The sequence below is a fragment of the Lissotriton helveticus genome, chromosome 5_1, assembly GCF_964261635.1.
Source record: "Lissotriton helveticus chromosome 5_1, aLisHel1.1, whole genome shotgun sequence".
NCBI lineage: Eukaryota > Metazoa > Chordata > Amphibia > Caudata > Salamandridae > Lissotriton > Lissotriton helveticus.
In genome coordinates, this window is record NC_136065.1 from 501,429,217 (window position 1) to 501,454,919 (window position 25,703).

The 25,703-nt window shown below is 42.5% G+C and overlaps 1 protein-coding gene across 7 annotated transcripts in view; it reads right to left on the reverse strand.

Moving 5' to 3' along the window:
• The window catches only part of LOC144754696 (putative oxidoreductase YteT), a 1,220,731-nt gene that overhangs the window by 612,474 nt on the left and 582,554 nt on the right, over positions 1-25,703 (reverse strand). For all 7 annotated transcript variants that reach the window (XM_078642823.1, XM_078642828.1, XM_078642827.1 and 4 more), the window contains one exon: positions 11,211-11,318. In XM_078642823.1, the coding sequence (XP_078498949.1) occupies positions 11,211-11,318 (108 nt within the window). The remainder of the gene's footprint in view (positions 1-11,210; positions 11,319-25,703) is intronic.

Sequence of the window (25,703 nt, forward strand, 5' to 3'; positions counted from 1 at the left end):
GGCCCTCCAGCCCCAGCTCTGGCACGAAACTGGACAAAGGACAGGGGGTGTAACCACCCCCCTTCCTGGTCCCACCCATAGGAGGGACCTAGACAGTAATCCAGCCCCTTTTAGTTGTATAAAGGTAGGAGCTGAACGCCAGGACTTTATATTTATCCTGATATCGACTTGAAACGAAACTCTGGACCCTACGAAATTCACCTGAGCTGAAGACTGAAGAATCTCCCTTGTGGCCAAGGAGTGACCACCCTGGGCAACCAGGCACCATCCAGCAACTCAACGGCTTGCTTTGTCCCCGTTCCCGCCGGAACCCGAGCACAGAGCCTGACAAGACCTCAACTCCCGGACCTCTCTGACCCCACTGCACGACTCCAGCACAGCTGAGCCCAGTGGAAGGCGTCGGAACCCGTGGAACCAGGCATCTTGGAAAGCCTGCAACTTGCTAACAGCGCAGCTCCTGAGGCATCCTCGAAGCTGTGCACTGGGGACTGAGACACCCCGACACCGAGCTCCACCTGCACCAAAGACCAGCCCTCCACACTCCACGAGATCTGGGTGGGGCCCTTCTGCTAGTGTTCTGCTCGACGCGTTGTCCCGGTTGCTGGCCAGTTGGCTAGTAGCCCTGTGACGACAATCCTTTTGAAAATCCATCGCTGCTCTGGTTGCTCCAGACTGGCACTTGCTTCCCTGAAAAGGCGAAGTACCTCAGACCCTCCTGGTCTGCACCAGAAGCTCCTTTATGTATCCTGCGTGGGTTGCTTTTGCTTAGGCTTGTTGCGCCGATCTTGAAGTCGACCCCTCCATCTGCGAGAACCTTCGTGGGACAGCTCCTCTCCAGCATCTGGTCATCCTTGACGCCTCCTGGTCCGCGTGGCTGCAAAGACAAGCTTCACGACAGCACCTGATTGCTCCTCGACGACGTCTGGTTACCTCCTGGTTCCACCCGGTCACTGGCTAGTGACCTAGACTCTGTCCCCTCTGCTTTCAGGTGTTCTTCAACTCCGATCCACCCTTGGATCCACCCAGACATCTTCCTCCTGGTCGCCTGCAGCATCTTCTTCCAAGGCTCCATAGGAATCAACGAGAAAACCCGACACACTTTGACACCTATGCACCCGCAGCCCGAGGGTGAGGTAACGCAAGTACTTCGGTACTCCTGTAGGGATTGACTATTCTAGTGTCTAGTTTTGTTAGTTGTATCTTCCTAGTTAGACCGGAAGTGTCCTAAAACCCCATTTACTTAACTTTCAAGTTCCTATTGACTTTCTATTGACTTTCGCGTGTGTGTAAAGACACTGCACGCGCCGCCTGTGGGCCTCCTACTCCTAACCTAAGGGTCAGATAGTGTAGCCCCAGCGATTCTCTAGGCCCTAGGCCTTTCCTTTTCACAAGTCGTGGTTCTTATACCACTTGCTTAGTATATGGTTTTACGCGCCCCTAGGGCCTAATTGTAAATTGTGCTATTTAAAGTATTTCTAAGAGTAACTTGTTATGTGCTTTTGCCTCTGACCTCATAAAGAGTTCAGAGGAGTGTGTTAGTAAATAAATACATATATATTTTATATATATCCTGTGTGGTGTCCTTTCATTTGATATTCAAGGGGTTACATATGGTAAAACAGCTGGCTTTACACGCCCTCAAGAGTCTTTTAGCCTAAGACTGTTCTGTCTACGTACCACTAGGATAGCTGGTCTATAAGGTTGACTTACAACCATCACCATAAGGGTTGTTTGGACTGGTGCAAGGTGTTCACTAGAATAGTGAACATCATATACCAGGCCAACTTCTCACACCCCTCTTGACCATCGCGCTCAAAGATGCTAAACCAGTCCCCTCTGATACCCTCGAACTCAGCGTCCAAAACTTCACCAAATGGATCTCCACAGCCGCCGACACCATTGCCCCCCTGAAGAACACCACCATCAGCAGACCCGCCAAGCAAGCCAGAAGGTTCGCCCCAGAGCTACTGACCCTCAAGCTCCACTGTAAAAGCTGGAGAGACACTGGCGCTCCAGCAAGACCCTCCCGCCAACCTCGACTCGTTCAGGTCTTCTCTCAACAACTAACACCACTGTCTCAGAGAGACCAAGAAAGAAGCCCTCAACACCCGCATCAAGGAAAGCGCCAACCACACCGAGGTACTTTTTAGCATTGTCAGAGAATTCTCCTGCCCTTCCACCACTGAGAACACGATTCGCCCCTCCCAAGCCCTCTGCGACACTATAAGATTTTTTTCACCGCAGGATCTTCGATATCTACAGCAACTTTGACCCACAACCCACCATCCTCAACCACAGCTGCACCCAAATCAACGCCTCCCATCCCACCGGGTCTCCGATTGGAAGCAAATCTCTACCGAAGACACCATCTCTGTCATTAACTCCATTCACTCCAGATCCCCCTTGAACCCTGTCCGCACCACATCTACAACTTAGGAAGAAACACAGAGCTCCTCAAACCATCCATCACTGCAGCCACCGTCCCCAATGCCTGAAAGCACGCCGAAGGCAAGCCCCCCCCCCTGAAGCAACCCTCGGCCAACCCCCACAAACTCAAAAACTACAGCCCAATCTCGCTTCTCCCCTTCCCCAACAAAGTTCTGGAAAAAGCCATCAACCGACAGTTCATGGACTACCTCGAGAAAAACAACCTGCTTACCCATCCCAATCAGGCTTCTGACCCAACCATGGACTGCCCTGATGGCAGCAACAGAAGACATCAGACACCTTGTCAACCTAGGTGGAACAGCCGCCCTCATCCTTCTTGATCTATCGGCAGCCTTCGACTCCGTCTCCCACCAGACTCTTGTGACCAGACTCCACCACATCATCATCCTGGGCAATGCACTAGACTCGACCACCTCCTTCCACTCCAGGCGTACACAGAGAGTCCACCTTCCACCCTTCTCCTCTGCACCCAAAGACATCATATGAGGAGTGCCCCAGGGTTCCTCCCTCATCCCCACCCACTTCAACCCCTACATGATGCCACTGGCAAACATCGCCCAAACCCACCGTCCCAACATCGTCTCCTACGCCAATGACAAGCAGCTTGTCCTATTCCTTACAGAAGATGCAGCCACCACAAGACTGAACTTCCAAAACACCATGACCGACATTGCCACCTGGATGAAGACCAACTGCCTAAAATCACCTCGGACAAAACAGAGGTCATCATCTTCAGGAACAAGTCCTCCCCCTGGAATGACACCTATTGGCATCAGGCATCAGACTCGCACCTAGCCCCACTGACCATGTACGCAACCTCAGAATCATCCTGGTCACCCATCTTACCATAAATCAACAGATCAACGTTGTCTTCTCTGCCTGCTTCCACACCCTCTGCATGCTCTTCCAATCGATCCACGTCTCTGCCAGGAAGACAGTAATTCTAGCCCTCATCTCTAGCCAACTCGACTACAGCAACGCACTCTATGCTGGCAGCACCAAACAGCTTCTGAATCAACTCCAAACCATCCAGAACTCGGTGGCAAGACTCATCCTCGACCTCCCCAGAAGAACCAGCATTTGTTTATAAAGCGATAGGTCAATGGCATGCATTTGATTCTAAGAGATAGTCCCAGACATTACATAGCATAGATAAACCTTGTGATGATCGCTATTTTGGAGGAATGACAGTGTTGCATTTTTTTTTCTCATTGAACTGATGTGATAAGTAGAGTGCTTAAGGACCAGATGTACAAACAATAGTAATAGCGATGAGCAAATAGCGAATTTTTGCGGATGGATATTTGGTCATCAAAATTACTAATGTACAAAGGGGGTATTTAGCCCTTAAATAGCGATTCCTAGTGGGTCGCAAATAGACCTACCTCATGAATATTAATGATGTAGGTCGCAATTTGTGACCCACTATGATTCGCTGCCATCACAGGCATAGTGGTAAGCTGTGCTCATCAGACCACCATGACTCTGATTGCTTTTAAATAAAGCAACCTTTTTTTGCATTTAAAAAGAAAGAAATTAAACATTTGGACCACTGCATGCGCTTAAAAAAAAATGTGGAACCATGCTCAAAGGGGAAAGGGTCCCCTGGGGACCTCTTTCGATTTACAAATGGGTTACCACCAACTTTGAGTTGGCAGCACAGTGTGAATGTTTTGCGGTTGCATTTTGGTTGCAAAACATTTGTACGTACCAATGCGAATCGGTATTTGAAAGTGACGCGCCCTAAACACGCCCTGTCCAAATACCAATTTTCAAACCCAAATTGCAATTCAGTAACAAGTTACAAAATCGCAATTATTGCTTGTACATTTGGAAATGCCTTTTTGCTTTCGCAAACAGCCCCATTCTACGAATCGGACCGTTTGTGACCATAAAAACGATGTGTACATCTAGCCCTTAGTTTGTTCATGCTCTTGGTAACAGCGTCCTCAGACTGGTGAAAACCTGCCCAGGGTTAATTGATCAGTGAAGTCCTGAAGTCTGAAAAAATACTTCCATGGAGATTTCAGTACTCCTAGTTCTTGTTGTACCTCCTTTACAAAAGGTTGGGGAAATGCCTCCCCACCAGGCAGGATCAAAAAAGGCTTCTTCAAAAAAGATATTGTTATTTCCTTTGTGTGGAGACCCAGTGAGTGCATTAGCTTATGTTGACCTTCTACTCACACAAGTATTCCGACCTTTTCAACCTTGTTCCGATGGCGTGTTTTCAACCATACATGGCTACAGAACAGAAAATGCTTAATGGGGAGAGGCTTGGTGCATGTTGTCATGTTGTAAAGGAGGAAGTGCAAGGTGTATGAATACACCAGTAATAATGTAGGTCATTTTTCCTTGCTCTGTCATCTCACTTCCCCTTCTTTCCTACTGGCAAGGAACCTAATTCTACTGCATCGAAATGCAGAAAGAGGCAAACAGCATATATGAGACCACACTTAAACGAAAATGTTACAAAGTACAGCCTTGTTGTAGCTGTACAGGAAGATGCATCCAGTGAATAAGATTTCCAAAACAAATAGGGTAGTTTACATGGCTGCATTGCAGAATGTTACAAGGGCTATGTACCTTTGGAAAGCAATATATAATCCTATCTTCATCTCCATGCACCATTCACATAATCATACACACCCATAAACACAGCAACTACTCACTTGCAGTAAACACAACATGTACATCAGCATCCCAATCAGCAGATCACACACTCAGAGTACACACACTGATCAATGCCCATTGCACAGTCTGGAATGCGCTGGACATAGAAAACGTTATCACAAAAATCCACCCTGATGCCAGTGTAACACAGAGATCTGTCTCTCTTCACCCGAACCACTTACATCTTCGATGTCTTGGGCCCACGGGACTATAGCATTCACAACATCAACAGCCACAACAATACAAAAGAAACCATTTAAAAACTCATCAATATTACGGTACAATCACTAGTTTTCATGAACTAGTTACCAACCTCACCAAAACAGGCGATCACCTACCATGTAATTTACAATCTACCAGGAGTTAACCCATCTTCCATACCAAGCTGTTCGGCGAGTTCATCACTGTCTCAATCAGCTACACAATCAATCTCATTTTACAATTTCAACTTCCCAAGCGATACAATACCCAAGACCCTACCTCAACATGCCGTACACCAAAAATATCAAACAGTTTGTCACCGCAAATCACGTCACTGACAACATCTTGGGCTATATTTGCTCCTACAACACCAAGCATACCTGAAACTCCACAGCACCTGGTGCACCTGGATTGGACCAAGTACTCATCTATCACATTTAGTATGCTACACTCCAGTTCTGCCAAGCGAAGACAGCTGAAGCAAGCAACTGACCTGTCCTGTCAAGCACTTCTGCTTTGACACATAGCTAAACAATCAGAATTCCGTAGCAACTTCACCAAACACCAAAATTGATTCTTGATATGGATCTTTTGAAGAAAGAACTTAATATTTCCCCCATAATTTTCAGCTGTGACAGCGACAATCAAATCAGCGTGCCGAGGTGTCAAATGTTAGCGTTTGTGCATTAAAGAGGCAATGACTAATTTACTGCTCAACTGTAGAACATGCTTTCAAATAAAATGCTGCAAATGGAGAAGGACATCAAAATTATTCCTAACTACTTCCTTATTTTAAGAGAAAACATCTATTTGCCTAGTCAGAATGGCAGTAGTCCTTTAGAGATAATATTTGAAGAGGCCTACAAGGATGCAGAGACTACTGAATGTGGAATCAACGTTAAAACATCACCTAAATAAGATGTAGGCACTTACCAAGAGACAAGTGACAAAATCAAAGTTATTTGCTCTCCCAGTCATGATTACTAGATTCATTTCTGACAGCACACATAACTGCAATATTTGTTTCTGTGAGGTGTGCTGTAGCCCGATTCAAATGTTATCAAATGTAGTATGGACAGAGAAGCATCCCCTGCTCTTGAAAGAGGAGAACTGAAACTTATTTGTCTGGGCCATAATTGTGCAATATTGGTCATCTCAGCGTTGCTAGACAACTCCATTATCTGAAGGCTCCTGTGCATTATAGGAGTTGGGCAAAATGTATAAAGGAACGTCATCAAAGTTTAAAAAATAAATTAAAGCATGGAAACATGAAGAAATATAACTATCAGGAAATGAAAATGAAAATACAATGACAAAATGTTCTTTTTTTCATTCAGTGGACAATAATGAGGAACTATACTTAACCCAACATTGATCCTTACCATACCACCTAAAGCTACCTCTACCTTCACAGCTGCCTCTGCAGGTACATTTACCTCTACATCTACTCTGTGTCTGCCTCTACTTCCATCTCTACACCCACCTCCTCCCCTAAACATACTTCTACCACTTCCGCCACACCTATCTCTACATTAACCTTCAGTTCAACCGCTAAACCTACATCTGCCTCATTCAGTACCTCTACATCACGTATAAGCTTAGACTTTTATATTTATGCCAAGCTGCTATTTTTTTTATTATATCATGAACATTCAAGGCAGGAAATGTGCGCGTCAAAATTTACATTATGTCTGATATTAAAAGCAGACATAATCAAGAAAAAATATTCAAATAAATTCTAACAGGTCGAAGAATTCACAACCTAGGTATCATCTGAGAGAGATAGTAAACAATGTAAAGTAAGAAATATGAGAGCCATAAAAAAATGAGAAAAGCATCATCATCTGTAGAAAAGGAAAAGGAACCTCAGCAGCTTACAACAAAGTAGATGCAATGAAGTTACTAGAAGATATTCAAATAGTTCGCCCACATTTTGAGAGAATGTGATTCCTTGTTCATTAGTCTGAACATCTCTTTTTCCAGGATGGCTTGGGTTGAAATATCAGAGGGCCAGTTTTCGATGGCAGTGTTGTGTTTAGATTTTCCAGTTTCTTAAGATGATTCTTTCAACAACGGTGAGACTCTGTTGTGGTGTTATATTACAGTTGGTCAAGATAGGGATAATCGTCAATAATGAGGAAAACCAAAGGAAAAATTACTTTAACATTTAAGTCGTTCCAGAGCTCTTTAAATGGTATTTGTAGAATTGGTTTAGTTATTTGAAGAAAAAAAAAGAACTATTTTGAATCAGCTGGTTTAAACAAAAGATATCATGGTTAATGCAGTTCTGCAAATTAATTTCCTTCTTCTTTTGAATAGCAACGACTTGGGTATTCCAGAAACAGACACATTCATGCTTGTAGACTCTAACATTTCTAATATTTTGCAATGACTTTAGAAATCTTCTGAAGTTTCCAACCTTGTCTAAAAGAGACGAGGATGGTTGGAATTTGTTAGTAAAAGGGTCAGTTTGACAGATATGTCAGTGAACACTGGTTCCTTAGTGTGGAAACAGTAAGGAATCTCTGTTGTGATTGGTGTACATTTCTTGTGATCAGGAAAGTGATTTATTATTCAGTCTAGATAGTGAGATTCTGGGTTTGCTATTTAGGCCCATAGAGCAAGTATGCACACATTTTTTTCAAATCTAGATAGGTTTTAGTTGGAAAACAAATTGGTAGGTAACAAAGGAAAAAAATGTGAACACGGTCCATATTGTACCATTATGCTCAGCTCCACTCGGCTTAAACTAATAACAGTTGTCCCGCAAACTTTGTTAGTAGACCACTTGTTACAGTTATTTGTTTCTGTTATGCGCTTATTCAGTGGTGCTCAGTCTGATGTTAGCACTTGATTCAAATTCACCGCAAAATGTCTTGACACTTTACTGATGTTTTCTTATAATGGTACGTTATGTATCACAGATGTCCTAACCTTCAATGAATTGGCCATGATGTACATAGCAACACTGCTTTTTATACATTTGACTTTATTTCCGTTTTATGTTGCTGCCACTTTAACTGACTTGATTGTCTAAATAAAGTATTATTAAACACAAACATTAAAAACAGTACTTGTAATTTTGCTCACTGACCTGCCTTTCATACTCTCTGATCGCTCTGGCAGCAGGAATTCTGACATTGTTACTCAACTGTCATATCTTATTACAGTAGAGCAGCCACATCATTTTCCTATTACAAGTCACTAATTCGGTCTCATGTAGAATTTAATAAGAACATTGGAGACAGTTTTCTATACAAGGATTGCAGGCTTCCATGTAGTATACAAAGGATAATGTACCCCAAGCGTATGTTATAAGGGTAATGCAAGTCACTAAGAAATAAGGCCATAGACCAAACGCATTTACAAATTTACAATACACCGAGGTGACTTGTCATTTCCTTGCATTTGAGGGCGTTTTATGCCTATACAATAAGTGGTAGTTAAGAGCAAAACAAATCTAGATTTTGAACAGCGTACCAGAGGAAATAGATAAAATTGCTCCTGTTGTTGTTAGGATTGCTCATTTGGGGTCTTATTCGCTAGGATAGGGAAACTGCCTGCATTATATATCCCTGCCTGCATCTCCTATCGGCAGGCTGCAAGAAGGCGAGCTAGTTTACTGATGCCAAAAGCGCAGGTTCAGCCAGAGTTTACGAGCCCCTCCTATGCCGTTCTCTCCTCTCTGCTGTTGTGGAAACGGTGGTGTGTAGGCCTGCTCGTGGCGACTCCAAGGTGCCACTTGGCCTAAATATCAACCCCACCTGTGTGGTTCTAAACTCAGAAGTTAGGTTTTTTTTTTTATGCAGATACAGATTCCACTTGGCTCAAGTGATCACCCCTGCAGGCAGTGACACAAGTCCTGAAAGGGCCGGCCCAGCATGGACGCAGTTGCAGGCAGTGGCACTATGACGTCACTGGTTACGTGTAATAAATTATTAGAGACTTGTAACTTTTTTTGTTATTACAAGCATGTTCTGATATCAGAACTTGCTTTTAATAAGAAAATAATGGAAACATTTGACTAAATAGGGAGATTAGTCTCCCTTTCCTTACTACTAAAGTGCAAAACAAATTGCAAACTAACTAACATAGCAAACACCTGTTTATCATCCAGTCATCGACTTTCCATCTAGCAAGCATGCAATCATGACCTGAAACCAAGATACTAGCCGTAAAGTAGGCAGTCACAATAGAATAGCAAGAATTGGTTGTAGGAGTATTGTCAAGGGGGACCATTTTAGATATTTGAGTTAACGGCTCTCCTACAACTGAAAACCTTTTGCACACAACCACCACAGAATGGAGTTTCTCAGACCAACTAAAGCAACCACTTGTAAGTAGATTAATGTTAGATAAAAGGGGCTATGGGCAAGGTGCCATGGTATCTAGAAGGGAGCCATCTAAAATCATACAAGGATCCCAAGTATTATTATTTTATAATTAGAATAATCAGCCCCCATCTGGAGGTATGTTTTTATCGGGACAGGGTCCTTCAATTTCAATTTCAATACATAAATCGTTTTTCGGTTGATAAAATCACCATAAAAGAATACAAATAGCATCTTCATTATAAACTTAATTACTGATAAATAACATAAAATGATAATAGTCAATAAGACAGTAAAACACCCCTCCCCCCTCAGACACTACCTCTATTACTCAAATCTAGATCTCCTGGACACCATGGCAGCTCGCAAAAATTATAAAACGGTAACATGTAATGGTCAATAAAATATTGAAGCACACCCCCTCAGACACTACATCTATTAGTCAGGTCTCGATCTTCTGGACGCCATAGCAGCTCGCAAAAATGATATAACAGTAAAAGTAACACAGTCAGTGGGGAGCATCTAAAGATACATTAAGGCCGGCCTAACTTGGTTAAAACTCAAGATTTTTACAAAGCATTATTTAAAACTGCTTCCTAGGCAAGCTAAAATATAAACAAAACATTACAAAATGCAAAGTGTCTAGCGGAGACTTATTGTCGCAGCCGCAGGCCAACCTTGCCTCAGACCGTGCCCTTCCACATGGAGATGCCAAAAGATGATGCAGTTGGTTAAACCTAAACCTGGCCAATAAAAACCTATCTTGCTGTGAACGAATCTTGGCAAGATGCGGCTCTAGCCCCTGCATGGTTTTCAACAACATATGACCCCAGACTGATGGTTTATGCAGCTCCAGAAGCTCTCTCTCCAAACCGGAACAGTTTAAAAACAGCATTTTAACACACCCCAGCTCACCCATGGAGAGAGAAATGGGGTCCTCATAAAAATCGGGTCTGCCGATGGAAGCAAAAGCTGCCCCTACATAGGCAATCCACAGTATTTTAGAAGCCCGAACGAGGGCCAAGCAGTCTGCAGGATCAGCAGATTTAACTTCAATTCATTCCTACTCCAAATCTTAATCCACCACAAAAGAGGGATTAGGGATATCAGGTCTGTCACTTGTGCATAACCCCATACCTCACTATCATATCGAAGTTGAGATATGCATTTAGCCTGGTAAATTGTATACGGTCCCTTGGCACCCAGGAGCCTGACCTTTGTGCAAAACAAGAAACCTGCCCTAAGGTTTTAACAAACTCAGATCTTTTGGCCAACAGTTTTTAGCATCAAATAAGACACCCAAGTAAGGGAATGCCATGACTTTACACGGAGTAGAATTAGCCACCTTAAAGGTCTTGCTGCTTGTGGATTTTGAGGACAAAGCCCTTAAATTCCATGATCTACAGCCATTCAATTGCCCAGAAACTGAGAGGAGTTCTCTTCCCTCAGACATCTTGCTGTGTTTCTCTGAAACTATCCAGTGGTAGAGTCCAAATTAGAGAATTACATTCTATGTTGTGGGATGGTAGCTGCAATGCGTCTGTTTACCATGATAATTACCTTTATTTTGATACAGATTGGATAGTACCGCATGACATGTCCAACAGCAAGCATGACTCCACTCTCTTGACACGCAGCCACAATTTGTTTGCAGTCTTCAGCAGTGACCTAAGGCACCAATCCAAAAAGAAATCCAATCAGTAATGCCACTTTCGACCTCAGCTGCTTACATCTAAACTGGAAATAATCAGTATAAGAAAACACAATGCTTAACGAGAATGCACAATTGTAATCATTTATGCTCTCGTTGACTTTATTTTTAACATATAATGGCATATCCCAAATAAAGGTTATACTTTTTTTTATTTATTTGAACACTTTTGCTTGTCCAAACACGAGATGGCACTCAGGAGTCCATTGACCCCAATCTCATGAAAGTTATACGAAAAGAAGTGTACCCTACAGGGAGAGAACACAGGAGGCAGAAGCAAGCAGTAGACGTGTTTAATTGTTATTGACTTACTGGTAAGTTAAGAGAAACTACTGAAAGTGTGTGAATGTATCGAAGATCACAGAAAGGGTCTGGTAGAAGCGAGATGTGGACGCTGGTAAGTTTGCGATTAATGTAAAGATTTATAACTAAAATGTACAGTAGCATTAACACAATAAACGAACATTTTACGTGTAGCTGAACTGAAGACATGAGGTTTAGAGAAATGTGCTTATGTTAACATCAGTCAATGTAGGCCTTGAATTTGAAATGGCAACTCTGCTCACAGTCATCTTTTCAACAGACGATTCATGTACAAGAAACTTTGAAAACACTGCTTTTAGATGTAAGCCAAATTTTCAGGTAGGCATGAGGATTCTTTCTTTAGAACTCTGTAGCACAATGTCAAACTGAGAAGGAATTGTTTCAGGGCCTCATCTTTTGGGACCATAGTGTGATACTCATGAGAACTTGTACTTGTATATTATGTAGCAATGTCTATATTAACAATGTTGGTGCCTGAAGGCCAACAAGGATGGGAACTGCATCATGTGATGCTTTGGATTAGTGCTGAAAAATGTTTTTTCAGAAACTGTATTTTTCTTTCTTTAACCTGATTGGTCCAGGCTGTGTGTATTTAATGGGTGGGTGTCCATGTATGGCGTTTATTGAATTTTGCACTATTAAAGAAGTCCGCGCTTGAGGGTGCTTGGTTCACTCTCCTATTTATTTTTGGAAACTTTCCCTTGTGGGTCTGACCTCTGATTTGTAACTTTTATTTATTTCTTCGCGCTGAGCTGTTTTTTTTTTGTTCAGATATATTTCTTGTTTTTAATTCTGAGCATATTATTCTTTCGATTTAAACGATTAACTGATGCTAAGTATTTATTGTGCTTTCTGTAACATCTGCATCCTTTAATAAAACGTCATAGTTTAATTTAAAATGTGTCTGTATCTGTTGTAAAGTCTGATGTGCTTCCCGTTATTTTCTGAATTAGTATTGCATGTCTAATCGAATTGTTCCACAGGTCCAGTTGGGAGCAATAAAATCCTTAGGGGGTGAACACTGCACCCGTCTGTCGGAAGCGCTTTTAAAATGTAAAGTAGCGCTTTTAAAATGTAAAGTAGCCAACACCTTCCAGCCATGAGCTCTACCGTGTGAATAGGATACTTCCGCACACCGTAGAACATTCTTTGAACAAAACCAGGTCAATATGAAATAAATGAAAATCAGCTGGCTTTATTGCTGCAAGCCGCTTTAGTGGTCGGGTCACAGTATGTTCCCGTTTACACAGAAGTTGTTTTAGAGTCCGTGAGCGCGCGCGCTTCTGTGTTTTTACCGGACCAGCGCGGCCTCAAATTGGTTCTGTCTGCTTTGCCTCCACTATATGGCAGACAGATATGCTAATAGAATGAAAGGCTATCGAATTAGCGAAAATCCAAGGTTTGAGAGCATGCGCCCTTTTTTTAATTTCAGAAAGCTTTCCACTCTGGAAGTGAAACAATTGTCTGCACAAAACCTAGAATATACACAGCACGAATTACAGGCGCAAAGAAGCTGTGCCAGAGAGGAGGGGCGCGCAAACATGGCCTCCAAGCAACAAAACACTCAGCGACATTGGGCCGCCAGAACGGCTCCACCTCAGATAATTACCGCACGCGGGCTGTCCTCGTGCGCGCGCGCGCCCTCTGAGACTCATTTATCACGGATCTGATGCAAGGTATCCAGGGTTTCTGTGTTTGTGTGCCGCTGAGCAGAAGATGATAAAAGCTGCCATAAAGGGCTCGTATTGTTAGATATCACAACTCCCCAGGGGAGGCAACGAGGGGAGATACGAGCGGTGAGCTCACCTCGTTGTACAGCCGGGGGCGGCGTAATTGTGCCGTTTAGGCCTCACTATTTAAAGAAGCACGCATAGAGAGCATTTAGAAAACGCAGGCTTGTTGCATGGTGCTTTCCACCGCAAGCAATGTGGCATTAACTAAATGTGCCTACCCTCTGGGAACAATATTTGATGTTTGTACGCATAAGAGGGTGCGGCCCCCAGTTGCTGGCACACAAGGCTGGGCGCCAACCACTACAATCTCACAGTGGAACCTGGCTGGGTAGGTACCTGAGTAGATTCCTGATGCACTTCATGGTTTAAGGACTTTTTCTTTTAAGTTCCAGTGTACTACTACTCCGGCGCTAACTAACGAAAACAAGCATACATTGAGAACCCTTGGAATTATAATAACTACAGTTTTATATAGTATATAGTGGTAATACTAGGTATGCCGATTCTAAGCGCTGGAAATCACACACTGTATGTCACAATCGCCCAATTTAAAGTCAAACATGCATCTACCAGTTTGAGAATGTAACCACATACACTAGTGGAGCCAAGTCTGTAAAGGTACAATGTTTTTTCTCAGTATAATGCACTTTTTATTGTTGCACAGCCCACATATAAAAGATGTCCATCAAGATTCCTAGATATTAAATTACAGAAGAAACAGCTGTACAACCACCCTGTCAGGACTGGGACAAAATTATGCCCGGGAGCCAAAACAAAAGTGACCACCATAAGCGCATCAGATAGACAAAAGGGTACCCCGCCTTTACAAACTGGATCGGTTTTCAACTTGTAAAGGCAAGATGTATAGGTGTTTTGCAAGGCGTGGAAGACTGCATGCATTTGTGCTTGCTGCAAGTAGTGTTTGTGGCGCTATCTGAGAAATCAACAGTAATATTCGGGCTACCAGATCCTAAAACCGGCTCACAAACAGATCTGACAGACAAGCCCTTCTGGCACTGCCAGACTGCAGACAGGCCGGTCAGAAAAGTATAAATCCACAAAGTACTTCTAAACGTAGATCTTCCCAAAATTTCGGTGAATAGAAGTGTTTTTTTTAATCAACTCAGCATAGCTTCAGCATTCAACTCAAAAGCAAGTTCACGCATGCGCCCAGTGCTCTTCACTTTACCTTCTCCAGCTGTCACCAAATTGCTCATAAATATTTAAAATTGCCTGGGGCAGGATACTATTGTGGATGAAGCTTCTCATGTGTTATTCCCCCATTATTCCACAGCGATCAATTTCTTTGACAGTGGCATTCGCCACGTGTGGAAAATCATCGAGTGCATGTCAAGTCACCCCCTCTCCCCTGAGAAAAAAATGTAAACTTCACGTTATCAACCATTGGTTCTACAAGCAGATGTAAAAAAAATAATCAATCATGCGATGCAGTCCTTTAACAGAAGGGCACTTGAAATAGCAACCGTGACACCTGTTACCAGAGAGACCTAATAAGCACCCTCGACTCATTCACCGATTCTTGCTCCATCTTCAATCAACCACTTTTGGTCTGGATTAAACATTAGCTTTCCCCCATGTATTCATAACAACATATATCCATTCAGTGCCTATGGGTTAGCCCCTCCTCAACTGATTTGTCATCAGTTCAAGTGTCATTCACATGTTGTTTACAACCACCACAGCATACAGGGTGGGACAGTAGGTCAGCCTACTTCAGCCACATACTCCCTTGCATTGTGAGTGACAGCATTTTGCCTACTCACGTGTGCACAGCTACTTGAAACAGGGTGCACTTCAGTGCCGGGCTGGAGTGCCAGGGCTGCTGTCACTACTAAATGTGGCATATTTTACGTTTGCCATTTTTTTGTGCATATTACTTATGTCTGCAAATGAAAAATACAAAAAACTGCATGGTTGTTGCCAAAGCCAGACCTATTGGCTTTGCCAGTGCTTATTAGCTAATGCTAGAGAGATAGGCACTGCTAGCAAGCAGGGTGAAGCAACACTAAGCCTGACATCTGCTTTGGCTAGCTGCCGGCTATTCCCGGCATAGTCCCAGAACATAGACAGCTCTTGTGTCGCTCTGTGACCAACTGTTGCATCAGGAGGATTATAGGAGACATTCATCGGTAGGATAGTAGTGACTTTACATTTTGTTTATTGTTCTGTCTTTTTTTACCATGGTCGGAGTAGCTGATTCGCGTCCACCTAAGATGAGTACACCCCATATCCGATAACTGGATTTGCACGGTGTTTGTAAGTAATGTATATGGACTAATATAGCTCGAACCTAACTGCAGAACAACAAAGTCCTGTATAAAGGTTGGGGCAGTGGTGCAAGTAATGTAACTTACTGGTAATCTTCATTACTCCGAGTCCTGCTCCTTGATTCCCTCTCGGAAGGCCTGGGCCACAGAGGCCCTTTCGATTCTCTGGTCAGGGGGTCTCCTACATTTTTTTTTCTTTCTTCCAGAAACGAGAAGTATCTCATGCATAAGGACTGCATCCAGGAAGATGGACGAGGAGGTAATGAAAGCAGCGAGGGGGTAATAGGGGGATCAGATAGTAGAGGTGGATGGTGAGAGACAGGGAGTGGGTTGCATTGCAGGGTGGCACGGGGGCAGGTGGGGCCTCAAAGAGAGGGGCTGTGATGCAGTGGGTAGCTCAGTTAGCAGAAGAGGTTAAGTGTAGGCCCGGGCAAAATCTAATTCAAGTTACTTCAATAATTTTGCCTTATGCTTCTTACCGTAGATTACTGAAATTGTGCCACGCCACGTAAAATGTCACCATAAGCACTTGGGAATAACGCGGGTGGCTGTTGCTGTCACTACTTGTGTTTTTCGTACTACTTTTTTACCATGTAATACACCCTCATTCCAAAATTGGCTCGAGTATGCATTTCACGCTAAAATATAACACTAAATGATGGATTTGCACTTTGCCTACTGGAATAAAATTTCTCATAGTTTTCCTGAAATTTCACATATTTATGAGAAAGCAAATTTCACAAATTTCCCTCACCCCTAGTTAAGGGCACTCTCCCAATGCAACAGTAGACCTGGTTATACCATCAGGTGAGACTGGGCTTGGAAATTACTATCTTAAATTCTCCGCTGTCATGGAGGAGGGACGCTGGCTGGAGGATTTTGACCAGGAAGAAGCTCCAGTCCCTCAGAGAGTCACAGTATAAAGCTCCTTGTCAGGCTATTTCCCTGCTGCATATCCTGGATTCAAAATGGATGGTGTACTTAGCATTTTGATCTTGGTTAGTTGATAAGGCAGAGTGACCATATTAACTCACTTACAAATGACGTAGAAAGTCAAAAAGGTGATGCTCACGGGAAGAGTTTGAATGAGTACATCTGAAATGAAACTGGTTCTCATGTGAAGCGCTCTGATGCCCGATGTCTTGGGTCTCGTTTGCCCTACATAAAACTCTAAAAAAAAATTAAAACAAAAGTTAAACGGGATTTTCTGAGAGTTTAAATCGTTTTGTGAATTATCTTCTGGCATTTGATACCACAAGCTGCAGAATGAGAAATGTTCTTCAATGCAGATCGGTGGGTTGGGGGGGACTAAGGCCAGGATGGTTCTGGCGCCCTTCAACTATCAGTTGAATACTACTGTTAGGTAGTAATCTTCTGGTAGCAATCGCTTTACTCAGCAGAGCAGTCTGTTGATGCCTGAGTTCTTGGTCTTGCAGAAAGTGTGTGTGCTGATGTTGAACTTAGTATTAAAATAGAAGACCAAGGATCTGGTGCTGTTGAAGTGTCTTTGGGTGAAGCCGTTCAGCCTAATTTCATCAAGCCAGCCCTGGACCTGACGTAGTAGAAGCCGTCTTATGTTAGCACTAACACAATTGTTATAGTAAATTTTATTGTTTTAATAAATAAAGTAAATTTTTATTGGTCTTAAATTTGAAATTAAAAATTTTAAGTACATGTTATTGGTTTTAATTTTTGTGGTAGTGACTGGCGCTTCACAACGTTAAGTAGAATATTGCAAATCAATGTCATGGAATTCTTGCACTCTCTTCTCCATGGGGTGCACATTTCAGTATACAAGAGAGACAAGAACATGGACAATGTTTGCGGATAGGACTTTATTGGTAGTGTTGGTGACAGATCTTGAATCAAAGATACCAGATGTGCTTCCGTGCACATCTGGTCCACAAGGATGTCCCTGGAATAAAGTTAGTGGAGTGTAAGCATCCTGAAAATGTATTTTTTGACCTATCTGACTGTGTTTTTTCTACATACTATGAGTTGGAATTTCTGCTTAGATTTTTTTCTTTTTTTATCGAGATGTCGAGGGAGTATAATATGCTTTGGTAACCGGTCAGTTGGCTTACTTTAGGGTGGTCAAACATTCATCAGGACGTTGGAGATATACCAAACACTTTGCTCCTGCCCCGTCCCCACAAGGGATATCAAAGAGCCAGGATATTAGCAGTGTGCCCCTGGAAGGACCATCCCTCACCCAGGCACCAGCAGGCTACACAGATGTTGCTCTAGGCCTCCCTACGACCAGCCCCCATCATCCAATCAAAGGGGAAGGTTAAAGTATTGATTGAAGGAAATGAAACATCACTTGTTTGATTGTGACTGCTGAATCACTACCACTGGAAGTGACAGGGCACGGGGTGTGCCTGATTAACTGTCAGTGATACACGTGATTGATCACTGGGCGGGGAAACAATATCAAACCTGCTGATTTGAATGTAGAGCACAAAGCAAAACACAATTGTAGGAAGCTGGGTTTTTATGTAGTGCGCCAAAATCAGGTACGCTGTGTAGAAAGTCTAGTCGACCCTTTTTGCTTTACAGGGCTTAAATTATTAAATAATTCCACATGCTCTATTTTGTGGTAATGTGGGTGTAGGGGTCTGGATCTTTATATAGTGTACTAAAATGTAGTACACTGTGCAGAGAGTCCAGTGGGTCCCCACTTGGCTTGCAGAGGCTAAGGTAGGTTATACTAACACACTCTTTTGTGGTAGTGTGGGCGAGCAGTTAGGCTTAACAGAGGGCAGTGCTAGGTATTTGTTGTACTCACAGAGGTAATAAAGGAGACACACACAAAAAGAATACATCCAAGACCAAATTAGAAAAAGAATATTTTTTAATATTTTGAACTCAAAACTTCATTTCAAGGTAAGTACAGTCTACTTTTACAAACAATGGAATCCTACGGAAGGAAAAGTAAAAAATGCATTAAGGCAGGTACAGTCAGTTTCAGGGGTTCACCTTCTGGGATCAGAATAGTAGTGTGCCAGCAGTTCTTCAAGAACCACCAGGGTTCTACCGAGAGCAGGGTGCTGGTGAGGCTGGTAGTTGGTGCGCTACGGAGAGGGGGGGGGGGGGCACCTGAAATGAGGCAAGCAAGTCCAAGAGCCCCCAAACGGAGGCTCAGGTTGCAAGGGGTCTTGGAGCACGGGGACACAGCCGGTTCATCAGGATTCCGGACCAGGAGGCTCGGATGCAGAGTGGTTTGGTTGGCTGGGCTGGTGCGCAAAGATGCATCTTGCGGTCAGGGACAAACAGCTGGAGGAGGAGAAATCAAGGCAGCTGGGCGATTCTCGAAGGGGGTCTTAGTGATGCTGATGTTCCTTGTTGGCTCTTGGTCCTGGTGCAGTGAGAATCCAGACTGGTCTCTTGCTGTTGGCGTTTGGTGCAGGGCAGGGCATCGGGTACCCCAGGGGTTGGTGCTGCACGGCTCCGGTTGGTCCTGGCGTCTTCACATGGTGGGGCAACAGATCTGACCTTCCAGAGCACGAGTACCTTCTCCTGGTCGTCTGTGGCATCAGTCCGACCGGGGAGCTGCAGAGCCTTGGACCAGATTCTGCTTGTTGGTGCCTGTGGACTGCAGGGGAGTAGCTCCTCTACTCTAAGGTGAACTTTCAGTGTTTGTCAAAGAGCTGGCAGGCAATCCAAGGCTTTGAAAGTTCTCCAGCTCGCAGGGCAAGTCACTCTGTTGCGATTGTCGAGAGAGGGATGAAGACGTCAAGGCATCTCGCCAAATCCAAAGTTCTGCCAGGCAGTGACTTTTCTTCGTCCTTCTTCTGTTGATCCCTCACATCTGTTCTGGGTCGAGGGGTTCAACCTAAATACTCAATTATGGGGCATTAAGGGGAGTACCAGGTAGTAGCCAATGGGCTGCCTACCTGTAGGATGACTACACTCTCTATATGACCACTTTCAGTGGGAAGAGGGCATAACCCTGACCCTAATAGGCTAATTCTCTCCCACAAAAGATGGAGGATTCTGAATAGTGGGGTCCATATCAGCTGGCCCGGCTTAGGGGTGGTGCTAGCTGAATATGGGCCCACCTCTGAATCTTACTAATTTTCCCTCCTGCCTTGTGTTAAGTCATGAAGAGAGAATTAAGTTGATGCAGGTATTTATTGAAGTAATGAGTCCATCAATGTAGCAGCCTTCCTCCAGTCCTTCTCTCCGAACAGCCGCATCAAGGAATGCAGAATGTCTGGTGAGAACAACTGAAGCAAAGAATGCTCCATTAAACAATAACAAAGACAGTATAACTAAAACATATCTTGTGCTACAACACGAGGAAGATATTACTTAAAGAAATACAACACAACACATCTTACTCCTAATACAGAAAAAAACATTAATTAGAAAGTTAATCACAAACAAAATCTTTTAACCATACAGGTTCAGTGCGAGAACGCACAGGACGATTAATAAAGGTGTCACCACCTTGAGAGATGTTATTCAAGGTGACACCAGTATCAACAACAGTATCAGGTGTTACAGAGTCTGATGATCTAGTGTCAGGTGTTACAGAGTCTGATGATCTAGGTCAGGTGTTCCAGCACAAACACTAGTATCACCCATGTTGCTCTTCATAGAGGAAAGATCAGCAATTGGATTTAAGTCAGTATTAACACTTGAGGTAGAACTCATATCCTGAGAAACAGAACATCTTGGTGAAAGTACTCTTGTGTTATCATTTTTTATAATGTCATCATCGATAATAAAATGTTGAGGAGTCTTTCTTGATAAACCAGAATTTTCATTTTTTTCATACAAATGTATATCACTCCTAAGAATAGCAATACGTTTTAAATTCCATACCTTTCAGTCACTTAATTGTACAGCATTTCTAAAACAAATGTTGACTTCGAAAGGTTCAGAAAACTGTCTTTCTCCTTTTTTGACCTTCCAAGGTTTCTTAACCTTGACCCAGGAGCCCACACTAATATCACAAAACTTAACATTATGTTTTAAATCATATGTTTCCTTGCTATTGAAGTGTTTATTTTTAATTCTATTTCTCAACACATCCAACGGAACTGCAGATTTTAAATTGTTAGCCATCCATTCTGGATTGCATTTTGTACGTACTGTTCTCCCTCTCATTCTCCCTCTCATAACTTCAAAAGGCGATGTACCTAAGACATCATGAGGTGAAGTTCTATACATCCAAACAGTCTTATACAGCTGCAGTTCCCAATCACAGTTATTGGTTACAGCTGATTGTATGGCATGCTTTAGCACTCTATTGAAACGCTCAATCATGCCATTGCCAATTGGATTATAAAGAGATGTAGTACAGTGTCTTATTCCAACTTTCTCAAAATAATCCTTAGCAATTTTTGATGTGAACTGCACACCATTGTCACTAATTAGTAAAGCAGGTAATCCTTCACCTACAAACACACAATCCAAAAAATGAATTACTACTTCAGAGCTTACTTTCTCAACAATTTTTAAAACAGGCCATCTAGAGAAAAGATCAATTCCACTGCTATAACATATTTATTTTGAGAACCAATAGGCCCCATTATATCAATTGCAACTGTGTGCCAAGGAGACTTAGGAACAATTGGTTCAGCCATTGGTGGTTTTAAAGTCACAAGAGTTTTATCTGAATTAGCACACCATACACAATTCCTAATGATTCTTTCGATAAATAAATCCATATCTGGCCACCAATACCACTGTTTAATTCTTTGTTTAGTTTTAACTATTCCACTATGATCTTCATGGCATATTTTAACAATGACTTCACGAAAAATGGTGGGAGGAATGACTTTATCATTATACATGATATTATCATTTAATGTAGAAAGTTCATTGCGAACTTCCCAAAAATGCTTGAATTCATCTGGCAGATTGCATTTAGAAGGCCATCCGTTAGTGATGAATGAAAATAAGTCCCTCAAGATATGGTCTTTTTTACAAGCCTTTTCCCACTCACTTCTTCGAACACTGGGTAACCCATAATCATGTACTAAAGCTACCTGAATGTTTTCCCATTCATGATCAGAACTGTCAGACAAATTGATTGGCATACGTGAAAGAAAATCAGCTACAACATTCTCCTTTCCTGGTACATAAACCACCTTATAAATATAGTCCTGTAACCTTAAAGACATCCTTGCAATCCTTGGGGAAGCATTCAATAGGCCTTCTGTGGTCAATAACCTCACTAAAGGTTTATGATCTGTCTTGAGAGTACATGGTTTGCCCCACACATAAGCTCTAAAATGCTCAAATGACCAAATACAAGCTAATGATTCTTTCTCTATCACTGAGAATCTTTCTTCAGTTGGTGATAAAGAACGAGAAGCATTACACGCAGGGATGAGAGGCTGCAGGAGGACTTGCTTGCCTGGCGCATGATGTGCGCTGTGGGGTCAGTCTGCAGCGATTCGGATGTAACTAGTGCTGAATTGTTCTCCCCTAGGGAGTCGGAGTCTGAGGGAGAGGATGCCGGGGGCGGGGAGGGAAGAATGGTGTTGGGGTATTGCCCTGCTGACTACCCACAATGTTCCATACTGTAAGTTTTATGATTTACTTTGCATCCCGAAGATTTGATTCTTATAATTGCTATGATGTCTGCACCTGCTGGGGCCGTACTGGGGCAATGGACTATGTACACGTGTATTTTTCTTTCTACCAATGCCAATTTTGGGGGGGAATGTTGTTATTCTTTGCTGAAAAATAAAGGTTTTAAAAAAAAAAAAGAACGAGAAGCATAAGCAATAATAGACTCTTTTCCATCTTGATCAATCTGGGAAAGTACACCCTCTAACCCTTTATTGCTTGCGTCCACAGTTATGACATTATCAAGGTCCGGGTCAAATGCACTAAAAGCAGGTGCATTGGCAATTTCATTCTTAATGTTCTTAAACTCTTCATTGCATTCTACGGACCACAAAGTCTTGGATTTGTTTTTTAATAATTGTGGAATGCAAAAAATTTTACTTGAAAAATTTCACACAAATTTCGAGTAAAACTCAACCAAACCAACAAATGATCTAACCTCATCTTTGTTTTTTGGGTTTAGTAGAAATTCCTTCACCACTGATGACATGCCCAAGATAAGTGATAGATTTTACAGCGAATTTACATTTAGTATGTTCTATTGTTAAACGTTTTTGTTCTAGAATATCTAAAACTTCTTTCAAGATATTATCATGTGCTTGTTTATCCTTCCCAAATATAAGGATATCATCCTGAAAGCACCTAACATTGTCAAAATTCTTGAAAAGCTGGTGCATCATTCTTTGAAAAATTGCAGCAGCAGATGCAAGACCAAACGGTAAGCGCTTGTACTGAAAGCAACCTGAGGGTGTAATAAACGCTGTTAAGGATTTGCTCTCATCAGTGAGGGGAATCTGATGATATGCAGCACATAAGTCTATAGTAGAAAACCAATTAGCATCCTTAACTAAACTCCACATTTCTGAAATTTTCGGCAAAAGAAATTTGTCAACTACAATATAATTATTCAAATGTCTCAAATCAATGCACAATCTTAATTTGCCATTGCTACGGCGTGCAACAACAATGGGAGAAATCCATTGTGATGATTCAATCGGTTCGATGATGTCAGCCTTTACAAGTTTCTCAAGTTCAAAATTTACTTATTTTCTCAAAACAATGGGAATATTCCTAACTTTGTGTATTTTTGGACAAGCATCTTTAACACAATATGATGTTTGAAATCATTTAACGTACCAGTTTCTTTGAGGAAGACTTTGGGATATAAATTTAAAATCTCTTTACAAAAATCAGTATTATCATCAATGAGCATCACAGGGTCTTCACTATTGGGATTAAGGACTATCCCAAGGTTGCCCTGATCCATCCACCCTTAAATGGAGGGACTTTTTTTTAAACAAACCATTTTCCAAATGCTTCTCTTCCTTTAAACCTAAATAAGAAAGACCTGTAGCCAACCATATCAATCTTTTCACCCGAAAATCCTTCAGGTCGAATATCAGGAGGTAATAACTCATTACCGAGTTTTTTTTACAAATTTAATATTCCAAACCTCTTCGTTTACTATTGTGTATGGGAAACCCAATTCCGCATAAATTTGGATATTAACACCACCTAAAGATAATAAACACAAAGGTTTCTTTTTGTTGTTCTTCTTGTCATTAATGTTAAGTAACAATCTAGAATCCAAGTTGTTGTCATTAGTGATATTGTCATCTAATTCAGTGTGAAAAGAGAGTTTCTTAACCAAATTATCATCATCATCTGAGCTACTCTCATTTTCATCATCCACACATTTCACTTTCACGGATTTCTTCCTATGACACACTTTAGCGAAATGTCCAACAATATTACAATTTGAACATTTTTGTTTTAAAGCAGGACAAAGTTTGTTGTTAGCCAGATGTGGACTACTCCCACAACGAAAGCATTTCAATGTTTCATTTTTCTTTGATGAATCATACATCGAAGATTTAATGTTGGATTTCTTATTCTTGTCAAAGGACTTTTCTTTAATTTTGCTTCTAGTAGTTTCACTCTTTTCATCATTTTTAACATCATTCTTTAAGGCTTTGGCACTGCGACTGGAGAGTTCCGCTTTCCTCACTAATGCTAAAATGTCATTTAAATCAGAATCACCGTTAATCCATAAAAGGTCCTAAATAGATGAATCACTGGCATGCATAACAACTTGATCTCTAATGAATTGGTCTTCTAAATGATCAAATTTGCAGTCTTCGGCAATAAGTCTTAGAGCTGAAACATACTCATCAATAGTCTAATTAATTTCTTGTTTTCTATGGAAGAATTTTATTTTTATTTATTTATTTTGCGGTATTTGTAGAGCGCGACACTCATCCCAAGGGATATCACGGCGCTATGTACCAGAGAGGACTGCTGGTGGCGTATGCTGAGAAGTTACAGTTTAGGGAAGAGATGTGTTTTCAGTTTTTTCCGAAACTGGAGGTAGTTTGTAGTATGTCTTAGGTCGGTGGGCAGGTCGTTCCACCTTTTTGCTGCAAGGTAAGAAAAGGAGCGGCCGCCTGTTCTGACTTTGTGAATACGTTTGGTTTTAGCCAGGGCTGATTGACATGAGCGTAGGTTTCTATTGGGTACATAAAAATCGATCTTCCCTTGAAGACTTGTAGGGCCTGTTTTATATAAAGTCCTATGGGCGTGGCTGAGCAGTTTAAAGGCAGCCCTCTGGCGTATCGGGAGCCAGTGAAGTTTCTTCAGGCACTCTGATGCCGAGTCTCGTTTGCCTTTGTTGCATATGAGTTTAGCCGCCAGGTTTTGAAGGACTTGTAGGCGGGAAAATAGTTGTTGGTTCATCCCTACAAATAATGCATTCCCGTAGTCAAGACGACTGACCAGAAGAGCCTGTGTGACTGAACGTCTGCAGTCCAAGGGTATCCAGGGAAATATCCTGGCGAGGAGTTTTAGTATGGCAAAGCCCCTACCACAAAGGGATCGGACGTGATCCTTCATGGACAGGGCATCGTCCATAATGATTCCCAGGTTCCTGGCGTGTTGTTTAGGGGTGGGGGCTGGTCCCAGTGAGGATGGCCACCATGTGGCATCCCACACGCGTTTGGCTCCACCGAACAGAAGGATCTCCGATTTGCCTGCGTTCAGCTTCAGATAGTGATTATGCATCCATTGGGCCATTTCGGAAAGGCAGTCGTGTAGCTTAGTTTTGGTTGTCTCAGGCCCCTCGTCCATGGCCACCATCAGCTGCGTATCATCCGCATAAGAGCAGATGCCAATGCCCCACTTCCTTCCAATGTCAGCAAGAGATGAAATATAGACATTGAAAAGGGTGGGGCTCAGTGAGGCACCCTGGGGTACCCCGCAGCCGATGGGGTTTGGTCTTGAATGGAACTGACCCATATGTACTGCCTGTGTACGATTGCTCAGGAAAGAGTGTAGCCAATTCAGTGCTATAGATTGAACTCCCTTGCTCCGGAGTGTGTTCAGCAGACAGCCGTGGGATACCGTGTCAAACGCTGCT